Genomic DNA, 12,298 nt, shown 5'->3' with positions numbered 1-12,298 from the left:
ACACAGTGCTGACCTTCTGTCTTGGCTTGCCCAGTGCGCCGAAGGGAAGTAGAATTCACTGCCTGGAGGTCCTCCTCCAGGTGTCGGGAAACCTTCCTGTTTGCTGTTGGGCCACCCTTCACCAGCTGCAGTTGGGCAGCCTCCCCGCTTGTGGAAGAGTCTTCCATCTCCATCCCCAGGTGTCAGACAACTCCGTTTGCAGGAAAGGCACCTTCCGCCTGAATGGTGCCGCTCACCCCCGGGCTTCCGCAACAATTTGCTAGATTCATATTTGCGTCGCTCTAGCTCTTTGTTGCATAGAATTTCTGAGCTAGACGGCAATGGAGTTATGCGGCTGCTTACAGCTCCCGCCCCTTGCCGTCGTATCTCTATGATGACAGTTTACAAGGATAAGGATTTTGAAACTTGCCCCAATAGTTTTGACCTCTCACAAGGGAGAATCTATTTGTTATGCCTGCACAGCAACAGCCCAGCCTTCCTCGCCATCTGATGTGTGAACTTCTACGTGCATAAGGGAGAGGAAGGCTGCTCGGCTAATCTGGTACCGGGGAAAGGACGAGCAGGAGTGTTGTTCTGCAGAATGTGTTCATTCGCAGAGACTCTTCTTAGTTTTGCAGACAAGGCTTGCACAGTCGCCCACCCAACCACCTAGCAAGGTGGGCAAGCGAGCACTTCTACCTGACTGAGCGCCATGCTCACCTCAGCAAGTTTGCTATATCATACTCGCCAGTGCACCAAGTTTGAACTGGCGCAGGTGACGAGACAGCAAGTACAGCTGGGTACCCATCTTACCTGCTGGCACTAACATAAGTGCGCGCGCCTCTCCAGTAATCTCCCCATTTAAGGGGACAGTGATCTCACTCTCAGAGCGATGCTGCCTCTGCAGCATTTGCCATTCCAGCTTTCCACTGTACTTTGGTAGGTGGTGAGAGCACCGGAGCGCGTGATCAACAAGCTGACCGCGCCCACTTCCCCAGAGAAGCAGAGCATGGAGAAGGGCTCAACGGCATGCTCAGCCTTTCCTAGGCACTCCTCCTAAGCCCAGGAAACACTAATGGCACCTCTTCGAGTGCCATTACCTTATCGAAGGATACACCAAGGTTTGCTGACCTGGTGCAGGCAGTATGGCAGGCGGTCTCAAGACCAACGCACAAACCTTCAGTACTCCGACTATTCCACTGGATGTTTCGAGTTGCCCCGCCTTTCATCCTCTCGGCGGCCTTCCAGGTACCAGAAGTACCCGAGCACCAAGGCCTTCAACACCAGTCGTGACCCTGAGGGGAAAGTCTGGGCATCATACCGCAGTAAAGGGAGTGTAGTCACCAAGCAGCCACTCCACCTCTAGGAACTCGATTCATCCCAGGACCATGATACAGAGGCTATGGCACTATCCAAGACTAGAGAACAATGGTTTGATTTTGTAGTGTCCTTCTCTTAGAAGAGCTGCTATGAAAGAGTCTCTTCTATCCTTACCAAGAGGAAAGTAGCCACTGAACAATTACAGTGCAGTAGTTAACCCCTTGAGTGAAGGAGAATTGTTAGGTAATCTCAGTGTTGGCAGTTGTATGAGGAAAGAGGAGAATGTGGAAAGAGTAGGCCTGACTATTCGGTGTGTGTATGTAGCAATGGAAAAATGAGCCGTAACTAGAGGGAGGGATCCAATATAGTACTCTCTGGCCAGTCAAAGGTCCTAATAACTCTCTAACAGTAGTATCTACCTAGAATTCTAGGCGTAGGAGCACAATTGCCACAATTCATGCACCAGTTCCTCATCAATTCCATACGTTTAATTTTTCACCACCAGAACCAAATACCACTCGCAAGTCACCTACGCATGTAAGCGGGTACCAGAGGTATCTTGATATGAAGGTGACGAAGGCTGATGACTGTAAATCCGTCACAATGTGGGAACGATTGGGATCATCCCAATTAAGAACAGCAAGAGGCATAGGAAGCCAGGCATATTACGCCTCCTCTAGGAGACACCCTTCACCTAAGGACGAGCAAAAGATTAAGGTCTCTGAGAGAAGTCTCATTTGTAGACCACTATAGATTGCTGCTCATTGAGAGAGTAGACACCACCACTGCTCCGCCTCCAGAGCCAGTTGCTGCTCCCATTGAATCTCTTCAGGCTTTGCAGTCTGTGAAGGCTCCTCAGAAGGAGGCTCTAGTATCCTAGCTCCTTTCACTTTTAAGCCCCAAGGGTGGAAGGATTCGAGTTCCCTCCTTAAGAACTGGGAATCCAAGATTGTGGATGATCCAGTTCTTCAGAAGAAAGTTCAGGAGGCAGTTGTTGCCTTGATGGCTCTCTCGGCCCAGGAGCCTCTTCCCTAGGCCTTGGTCCCTTGCTAGGGCACACGATAATGACCCTGACGCAACTCAGGCCCTGCCAGGTGGCATCCATAAGTTATTAAAGTCTGGGACTTGGACTCTGATAGCTCTGAAGGTGTACTGCCAGCTCCTGCTAGCCCTAAAGCTTCAGTCTATGAGCAAAGGAAGTCTCACATCTCCTTTCTGCTAGTCTTATATCTGGACAGTTTTGAATTTTCTGCCGTGACGTCAGGGACGTAAGCTATACTGTATATATAACTATCGGGTAAGTATGTTCAAAAATTTATTTTATAATGAAAATACCATTTTAGATATTTTTCATAGCATTCACAAGGTATAAAATTAGCTATGTTATAATTTTTAAGCTGAACACATCATTGGAATTGCTAAGGACCTCATCACAGAGAAATGGAAAAAGTTGAGTCATGGCTCCCTCCTCCATAAGCTGTTACCTCACATCCTTCTTCTTTGGCATTGATCACACTGAAAACATTCCCTGTGCAAACCCCAGTCATTCACTAGAGTGATTGTTGTGAAGTAACAAATTTATTTAAAAATTATAAAAAAGTAAAAAAAACTTGAAGGAAAACCATGAGAAGTAAAAGTAAAAGAGTGAGCATTAACATAGCAAAAAATTATTTAATATTTATTTAAAGAAATAAAAAGCCTGATAAAATTTTTAAAGTTTAAATGTTCATCTTGAGGTTGTAAGAACAACCTTCGAGAAACTCTCCAAGTGGCATATTGTTTTTTTTTTAGATAAAACATGCGGTAAGTATCCCTTTGACATGTTTGATAATCCCATCAATAAACCAATTGGTATCGAGGCATTAATTCAGTCATACGTTTTGTCCCAAAAAGCAGAATCCTGTGTTTGTCTTCCATCCCTAAGTCAAAAAGAAGAAACTGTTCCCCTGAAGATATGTTTACCAGAATATACTGTTAATATTCTGGTGAACACATCTTTGCTCTTTGGTAATTAATGATAACTACCACAGTCTTATTTGAAAAACCTTCGTAGCTGCTTTTTGTCTTGGCGCTAAGATCTTCCACAAAGCAGTTGCATCCCTAAGATTTCACGCCAGTAGTTTAGCCAGCATCTCCTCTCTCAGAGGGATTTTTCACACCCAGTGGCAAAACGCATATCGAGATACTTCAGGAGGTCCTCCATCGCTGTCTACCGGGTAAAGTGGCCAAGCTTTTGTGGTTGGTGTCGTGGAAGAAGTGTCTCTCCACTCGGAGCCAGTATATCTCTGATCGTCAAGTTTTTGTATATCTCCGAGAGGAAAAACTCTGCTCAGTCTATGTGGTGAAAGGCTACTACTCAGCCTTAAGCCAAGTCTTTAGGCTGAAAGGGGTTGATATATCCTCTTCGGTGGAATTATCCATGCTCACACAGAGTTTTGAGCTGACTCGCTCTCAGCCAGAAATGAGATCACCTACATGAAACGTAGCCAAGGTTCTACTTTCCTTGAAAGGAGCTCCTTACCAGCTGTTGAATTGAGTAACAGATTGAGACTTGACTCTTAAGATGGTTTTCCTTCACTCACTCACCTCTACAAAGAAGGTTAGTGAGTTGCATGGTCTCCCCTATGACATCACCCATTCAAGGGAACAGGGGCAAGTGAGACTAAGCCTCGTCCCTGAGTTTATGGCTAAGACTCCAAGTCTCTGTTGCGGACTTTAGGTTTGTACCCTTTTAGATTTTGAGTGCTCAGGGAAGTAACCAATGATTCTAATCAACTGTTACCATTTCCATTGTGAGCACTGAGCCGCTGTATAAAACAAACGAAAAGAGCTTGCCGTCAGATTAAGCATCTGCTTGTCAGCACAGGCAGGGTCGAAAGGAGAATTACTAAGAATGCTGTCTCCTCTTGGGTCAGAGCTTGCAATGTCTCTGGTGTACAGAGGGAACTTCTCTGTGGCGCATGTGTTGCAAGTGGGCGTGGGGAAGACATAACCAACCGGACCTTAGATACATTTACTCGAGGCCTTTTGGTGGCCGCTCAAAAAGTGGTAGAGCTGACTAAGCTCCCTTTCAGGACTATTAGCACTCGGTCAAGGACAGAAGTTACAACTGGGTTAGTCTGGGATGAATGTAAATGAATGACGAGCCTTCTCTTTCTTCATCTTCCCCTCTCTTGGGGCACAGCATCTGAAGATTCTACAAGCTGGCTTCTGTTTGACTGAAGATAAGCCCCATTTTATTGTTTAGTTGCCTGAATATATAGTTTATTATTCTGTTATGTCCTCAACCTCCTAGCGAGGAGGAGTTCGTTTTTGTCTGGATCGCAGTCTGTATTAGTGTCAAATCCACTCTTTATACTTACTGGTAGCTAAATAAAGTCACAGTGCGAGTTTCCACCCACTTACTGTGGTTACACAGGCCATCATCCCTCTGGCATTGACAGACCTATAGTTCAGAAGGCGTAAGGATACTCTTCCCACGCTCTCTAGAGGTCAGATTTGTTATCCTAGGCAAAGTTCTTCTGCTAGTTGAAAAGGACCCCCCCCCACCTTAGGGTAAACCTCCTATGTAAAGAAAGAAGATTTATAATGACTAATTTGGAAGCAATTTGTATTTTTCCAAACTGTTTTTCTTTACACTTACTTGTCCCACCATTACCTTGCCTTAGAAGTCTTGCCTGCTATCAAAAGTGAGCTCAGTTGTGGAGGGTCATTGACATCTCGCTTAAAAGTTTTTATGGCTAAACCAGCTTACACTGAATCATCTCTCCTACGTAAAGAACTGAGGTTTGTACAGTTAAGAAAACTACAAATTACTTCCAAATTTGTCATACTTGTTGAAAATTTTTAAATATTTTAGAAAGAAATAGCCATTAATCCTACACTATACAGTACTGTGCTTACCTATGATTGTTTTTACCTGTTTGATTTGTAGAATTAGTAATAATTGAATTTTTTTTTGTCAGAAGATGGCTTCAGAACATAGGGACGTTGAACGTCAAGATTTGGGAGAACCTTCAAGATTTGTCCCTGGTGTGTCTGGAGTACAAATCATCACGAAGGTAAGTTGAGGTGTTATTTTGTTATTAGGTTTGTACTGTAAAAGAGAGTGATGGTTAGATTGACTCAACTAGTTTTGATACAGCAGAAAATTAAAGATCAAGATATGTTATGCACATAAAAGCAGAAGAATTATTTTCAACCTTAAAGAATAGTTGTTCTTACACATATATAAGCCTTTCGTCCTTTGTAAAAGAGAAGGAGAGGCCGTTAAAATCGTTAACAACAGGTGGTGGATGCAGGCTAGTAGCCCACCTATCAAAGACATGTCATTTTTGTCTTTGCCCACAACTGGTATGAACCTGTTATGCTGCCATAAGATGCCAGAGTCTTCTCATGCATCATTCTTGGCAACAACCTTGACATGCCGAAAGAACTGGTTAGCATTTTTACGCCCCTGGCTTGCTCAGGAGTACTGTTTGTTCCGTAACTGAAATACAAACCACGCTATTTACATAGGGTAATTACTTCGGCGTAGCTGAATGACGAGCCATAATAATTTTAACGAGGTTTACTACCCCACCGCTAGTTAGCGGGGGGTAGGGAGGGGTAGCTTGCTACCCCTCCCCCCTCACACACACACACAGTGAGTGCTTCACTTTGCTTTTGGCTCGGTGAGATGACAGACGTGTCTGCGCTCTCCTTCGTTTTGACTGACATACTGTACTGTAATCTGTTCTGCTTTTTCTTTCAGTGTGTGTTTGAAGTTGGCCTCTATTCTTTTAATATGCATACGTGCCCTGGACAACCCGGCCGCCCTTGTGGTACCTTTATGTCGGCCACGGACACCGATCCTCACTCCTTATGTCCTCAATGTAGGGGAAAACGGTGTGATAGGTCTAACGTATGTATTGAGTGTAGGGAGTGGTCTACCTCCCAGTGGGAGAGGTTTGCCCGGCGCCCCAAGAAGGCTAAGAGGAATATTTCTCCTTCAGAGGTTTCTCTGAAGAGAGAAAGTTCCAAGGCTTCTTCTTCCGTAGCTCTTTCCTCCTCCGAAGCTCCCACTCGATCGGCTTCTCCCGGGAGGCCGGCGAGTGGTAGCGTAGACCGTGTTTCTGTTCACCGATCCCGGGGTGCGGGAGAGGTAGTAGCCTCCCATAGCGAGGCAGCTGCCCCTCCTTCCCCGGAGGAGGATATTGTTTCTCATTTACCTGTAAATAATTCTGATTTATTGCAGCTTTGGGCTTCCTTGGGGCTTCAGGGTTCGCCCTCCAGGGAAGCCCTGTTTGATATGATCAAACTTGGTGCACCTGTCAAACAATCGCTAACAACAGCAGGGATAGATCCTCTGTCTGTGGTTGACGTTGAGGTTTGCCCGGCGCCCCAAGAAGGCTAAGAGGAATATTTCTCCTTCAGAGGTTTCTCTGAAGAGAGAAAGTTCCAAGGCTTCTTCTTCCGTAGCTCTTTCCTCCTCCGAAGCTCCCACTCGATCGGCTTCTCCCGGGAGGCCGGCGAGTGGTAGCGTAGACCGTGTTTCTGTTCACCGATCCCGGGGTGCGGGAGAGGTAGTAGCCTCCCATAGCGAGGCAGCTGCCCCTCCTTCCCCGGAGGAGGATATTGTTTCTCATTTACCTGTAAATAATTCTGATTTATTGCAGCTTTGGGCTTCCTTGGGGCTTCAGGGTTCGCCCTCCAGGGAAGCCCTGTTTGATATGATCAAACTTGGTGCACCTGTCAAACAATCGCTAACAACAGCAGGGATAGATCCTCTGTCTGTGGTTGACGTTGTTGTGACGGAGGCATCGAGTGTTTCTGTTCAAACACCCGTGCCTGTTGCTGTTGCCGAGGTAGCTGGAGGCTTAGGTTGCCCCTCCGAACATCCTTCGAGGGAGGAACTAAGTCCTACGGTCTTTCCTTCAAGTGTTTCTCCCCCTCGGGGGAGTTCACTAACAGAGACTCCTCTGCGGAAGCCCTACGAAGGTCAGAGTGCTGATCCAACAGCCCCTAGGGGGCGTATAAGGCGGAAGGCTCGTCCTCCCCTTTGCCGTAGAGGCCTTCCTTCTCCTCACAAGGGAGTTAGGAGGCGCCTCTTCGGCTCATCATCCCCGCAGTCCTCTGCGGAGGAGACAACTCGCCATTCACCGTTACTGCCAGCTACCACCTTAGACCTCTCCAGAGATCGTTCGCGATCCCCGTCGTAGGATGGTCGTCCTTCGGGACTCTGTATCCAGTCACCCTCCAGTCATGCTGACTTGCCGTCACCCTTCAAGGGTAACGCGCGTTACGTGCCGTCTAAACCTGTCATTGCACAGGCTCCGGTCCCTTCGGGGCAAAAGGGTAACGATCTCAAAACTGCCCATTAAACCCTTGCGCGCCAGGTTATACCTGCGCGCCCTTCTGCTGTTGCTGCTGATCCTGATTTAGCGCCACTGCGCTCACCTGCGCGCAAATGTTCCAGTTACGCGCCAGGGTTCCCCTACGCGCCCACAACCTTCGGCGCGCCCGCGCCCATCAGCAGTTCCTAAGTTAGCGTGCCCGCACCCCACCTGCGCACACGCGCTCGCCTGCGCACAAGTGCCCGGCAGTTCCTGATCAATGCGAGGCACTTAAGTTAGCCCACAGGCGCTCGCAGGTGCCTCTAGACCCCCAGCACTTATAATACCAAGAGTGATGCGCGCCAACCTCGCGCAGTTCCTGTCATAGCGCACACGCGCTCACCAACGCACCAGCGCGATTTTACATCTCAGCGCGCAGTCCAGGAGGTTCCTAAGCTAGCGTACGGGCACTCACGGGTTCCCCTGGACTCGCTTCTAACTGCGCGCAATGTTTCAGTGTCACGCGAGGTTCCAGCTGTGTGCCCAGTTCCAGTTGCGCGCCCAACCCAACAGCGCACACCCACGCGTTCAGTTCCTGCTGCGCGCCCATTGCAACAGCGCACACCCGTGTGCCCACATCCTGATGCGCGCCCACGATCTCCTGCGCGCCCGGCTATCTCACGGTCGCCCAAGGCACCTGCGCATCCTGTTCGCCCGGCTGTCTCGCGATCGCCTAAGATGACTGTGCAACCTGCGCACCGCTCGCCTGCGCGCAAACTCTCCCTCGCGCTATCACCAGGCTGCGCAATCACTCCCACGCCCTGTCGTGACAGACACGCGCCAGCATACTGCTGCGCACTCGCGCCCATCAGTAGCACATCAATCTACTGCGCGCCCTCGCATCCAGCCTTCAACCCCGCCTTGTAAGCCAGTTCCTGTGCGCCACATGCCCTCGCTATCTCGCGCTCCCGCGCCCTCTCCTGCGCGCTTATGCGCTCTCAGCCTCGCACGCCCACGCTCGCGCGCGAGCGCGAATATCCTGCTGCGCACGATTCCTTCACACGTGACCCAGAACAGGGCTCATCACGCGACTACCAGCGTGATCGGCGCCTCGATCGCCAACGCGATTATGCTCGAGTTACAATAGGGGTACAGGCCGACAGGTCATCATCGCGTTCCCCTCCCCGCAAGCGCAGAGCAGCGCTCTCGCCGGAGGAGGGGAGGTTTCCAGACAGGTCTAAGGACTCTTCTTTTTCTTCCATTGCAGATTCTCAACAGGCTACTACCTGCAAGACGTGACACACAGGAGGCTCGATACATTTCTCTATCGGCTCTGTGGTGGCTGCACAACAGCTGGTCTAAACCTCAGGCTCCTTAATGGACAAGTAGCAGAAGGTTGAGGGCATTGTTACCCAGTTTTAGTCTGCGTGAATGAAAAGGTATGTCTGGCCCTTATTCTTTTCTTCATCCTCTCCTCCCTTGGAAAAAGCAGCATCCTGGGTTCTCTGCACAGCTGACCTCAAACTACTGCAGGTAAACCATGCTTCCTTGTGTTCCTAGTATTAAGTGTGATACTGTCACGTCCCCATACCCTGACGAGGTGGTATTGGGAGTGTCCTAGCCTAGATTTCCATCTGAAGAACTCCAGGTCAACTTCCTTGGACGAGTCACTTTTCACCTTCGCACACACCTTACGTAGGCCGCAGCAGTTTTCACAAATTCTAGCGAGGAGCAGGGACTCCTTATTGACAGAGTACATAACACTCGAATACGGAGCCTCCGGGCAAGCCAAAGCCAGTATGGCAGGGACTTACCACCCTTCCTAAGGGTTGAGTCACCCTATGTAAATAGCGTGGTTTGTATTTCAGTTACGAAACAAATGACAAATTCGTAGATAATTTGTATTTTTCCTAGCTATACAAACCTTAGCTATTTACACATATTTGCTCGCCAGCCTTGTCCCCTGGGATAAGTCCTACCTCTTAGCAAAATGAAGCACCCACTGTGTGTGTGAGGGGGGAGGAGTAGCAAGCTACCCCTCCCTACCCCCCCCAACTAGCGGTGCGGTAGTAAACCCTCGTTAAAATTCTTATGGCTCGTCATTCAGCTATGCCGAAAGTAATTACCCTAGTTAAATAGCTAAGGTTTGTATAGTTAGGAAAAATTCAAATTATCTACGAATTTGTCATTTTGCACGTGCAAGATTCCCTGCACACGAACGATTGGTAAGCAGGTAAGCAGTAGCTCTTAGAAGTCATGATCTCCAAAGCTAAAGGCCTCTCACATTTAGTCCTCATGATCTCTTTTAAGTGCCAGACCTTCACATTCCTAGATGGAACACATGTGGTCTCCTCATGGTGTCACCAAGTGATCAGTCTCTGGTAGGCAGATCACCAGATTCCAACTCTTCTGGAGCTCAGTCACCTGCTCTCCCTTGTCTGCGGAAAAGATCACATCATGAGTCTGACCGTCATGATTGTTAAACACACCGAGAGTGATCAAAGTCACAGAACTTCTCCTGTGGCCTAAGTAGTTCAGCGTCCAGTAACCCGTCCATTTGTGGAGAGTGTGCCTCCTTTGCAGGATTTTCCTATACACCATTGTGACAAGTGACAGTAGCAAGTGACTTCAAGGGCTAATTCTCAATGCTCCATGGGACATCGACAGTCTTCTCACTGAGGAAGTTTTTGCCACAGCCCCTCCTCCTCCAAGGATAGACATTTTGAGAGAGTACTCAGTGTCTCCTTGACCTTAGAGGACTTAGAGTGAAAGGCACCTCAACTTTAGAGCTGAAACGACCATCATCGATTCCATCTTCTGCTGCAGAGTATCATTCTGGTTCTGTCTTCAGTCTGGCTCACAAATACTCCAAAAGGAAGGAGTTACTCTCTCTAGTTCCTATTGAGTCCGCCTTCTGAGTAAGAGGAGAGGAGTCTCAGACGACCACTCTACCCCTGATTGAGGCTGAAAATGAAAGTCCAAAGCTGGAGTCCATGTTCCTCAAGGTCATGGCCCTTATGAGGAAGTTTAATGAACTTGGATAGGCTGCCGGAGAACACATCTCGGTGGGATGACCGTGATTAATTAACGATTCGTCCCTCCTCAGGGCTTGAGACCCATCAGTGACCTTCCGTGGTTGGTTCTTGCACAGAACACCATGGTCTGGGCAAATCACAAGTCCCCGAGCCTAAGAATTCACTCCATGCTAGTCATTCTACCAAGACCCTTCCTCCAGCTTTCTCTCAACAGAGATCTTATGTGCTGTAAGAAGCGGTACAATCGCCTCTTCTGATTGATCCAGCAACAGCAGTTGTCATGAAAGGCACCACTTGAAACAGACTCGGCCACTGAGTCTACGGCCATGTAAACTGAGGCCATGGCCAGATTGCAAGCAACAACTTAGATAGACCACTGGTCTGGGGCAGTGGCTTATTTTGCTTCGTCTCAGGATTTGTCAAATCCAGAGACAAAGAAGGACACTGGCATCTTTTTAGGACTGAAGGCGGTCATCTACTTAGCAGATCAGTCGGATAGTCAGTGAGCCAATTCAGTACTATACTTAAAAGGGGAGATGCGATTGAGCACGCTTTTTCAGTTAGATAGACCAGGATGCAGCAATCTTCCCCACGAAACTGGACTTGACAACAATTTTCCCGCAGAAGGATGTCGAGAATGTTGTCGAAAAGGGGAGAAAAGAGAGTCGTAACTTCCTTTGATTTTAGAGAGGCTTTTAATTATTGGCCTGAAAAGTATAACTTTTCAATTTTGCTGGGTTCCGGCACACGTAGGTGTGTCTATTAAATAGCGTGGTTTGTATTCCAGTTACGGAACAAATGACAAATTTGTAGATAATTTGTATTTTTCCTAACTACTGTATACAAACCTTAGCTATTTAACCAAACTTGCCCGCCAGCCCTATCCCCCTTGAAGTCCTACCTCCAAGCAAAGTGAGCTGAAGCACAGGTGTGTGAGAGGGGGTGGGGTAGCAAGCTACCCTCCCCTACCCCCGCTAACTAGCGGTGTGGGTAGTAAATCCTCGTTAAAAATTAATGGCTTGTCATTTCAGCCACGCCGAAAGCAATACCCCTATTAAATAGCTAAGGTTTGTATAGTTAGGAAAAATACAAATTATCTACGAATTTGTCATATTACTTGGGATGCCTGATATTTTTTTACTGTTCAACTCATCAATATTGTACCCAAGTTTTTTTTACTTACTGCACCTGAAAGTCAGACCCCCCAAAGTTTTGGATGAATTGAGGTGCTTATAGTAAAATTAATACTTTTGCTTTATGACATCAAGATAATGTAGAAATGTATGACCAAGAAATCAGTGTAATTATAAACTCTACTTAGGCAATACTCTGTGATAAGTGAACGATTATTCTGGGTCTAAATAATTATTTGTTTTTATAATCCACTGAAAAACTTGAGTGACAGTTGGTAAACTTTTGATACATGATTTCAGGAAGTTGCTGACTCTAGGGCAGAAGAAACTAGTCATGCAGATAGAAAACGCCCGGGAAGACTTCGGAAGAAGTTCAGCACTCGCCCCACTACCCGGTTTGATGAGGTCCAGTATCATTAAGAGCTTTGCATTTTCTTTGAAATGAATTATAGTCATGACTCAATATATTTTCATTCAGGACATTCACTCAATACTGTTCTAAGTTTTTAGAAATATT

The 12,298-nt window shown here is 47.5% G+C and overlaps 1 protein-coding gene across 2 annotated transcripts in view; it reads left to right on the top strand.

The window, feature by feature from the left end:
* LOC137625784 (coiled-coil and C2 domain-containing protein 2A-like) overlaps positions 1-12,298 on the top strand; it is a 165,625-nt gene that overhangs the window by 13,797 nt on the left and 139,530 nt on the right. For both annotated transcript variants that reach the window (XR_011040898.1, XM_068356673.1), the window contains exons 2-3: positions 5,265-5,360; positions 12,082-12,186. Coding sequence is in view for 1 of the 2 variants with exons in the window: in XM_068356673.1 (XP_068212774.1) it covers positions 5,265-5,360; positions 12,082-12,186 (201 nt within the window). In the remaining variant the exon portion in view is untranslated. The remainder of the gene's footprint in view (positions 1-5,264; positions 5,361-12,081; positions 12,187-12,298) is intronic.

This window comes from Palaemon carinicauda, chromosome 32 (genome assembly GCF_036898095.1).
Source record: "Palaemon carinicauda isolate YSFRI2023 chromosome 32, ASM3689809v2, whole genome shotgun sequence".
Classification (NCBI taxonomy): domain Eukaryota; kingdom Metazoa; phylum Arthropoda; class Malacostraca; order Decapoda; family Palaemonidae; genus Palaemon; species Palaemon carinicauda.
Note: the sequence above shows the minus strand (reverse complement) of the source record. Positions and strands in the feature narration are given on the sequence as shown.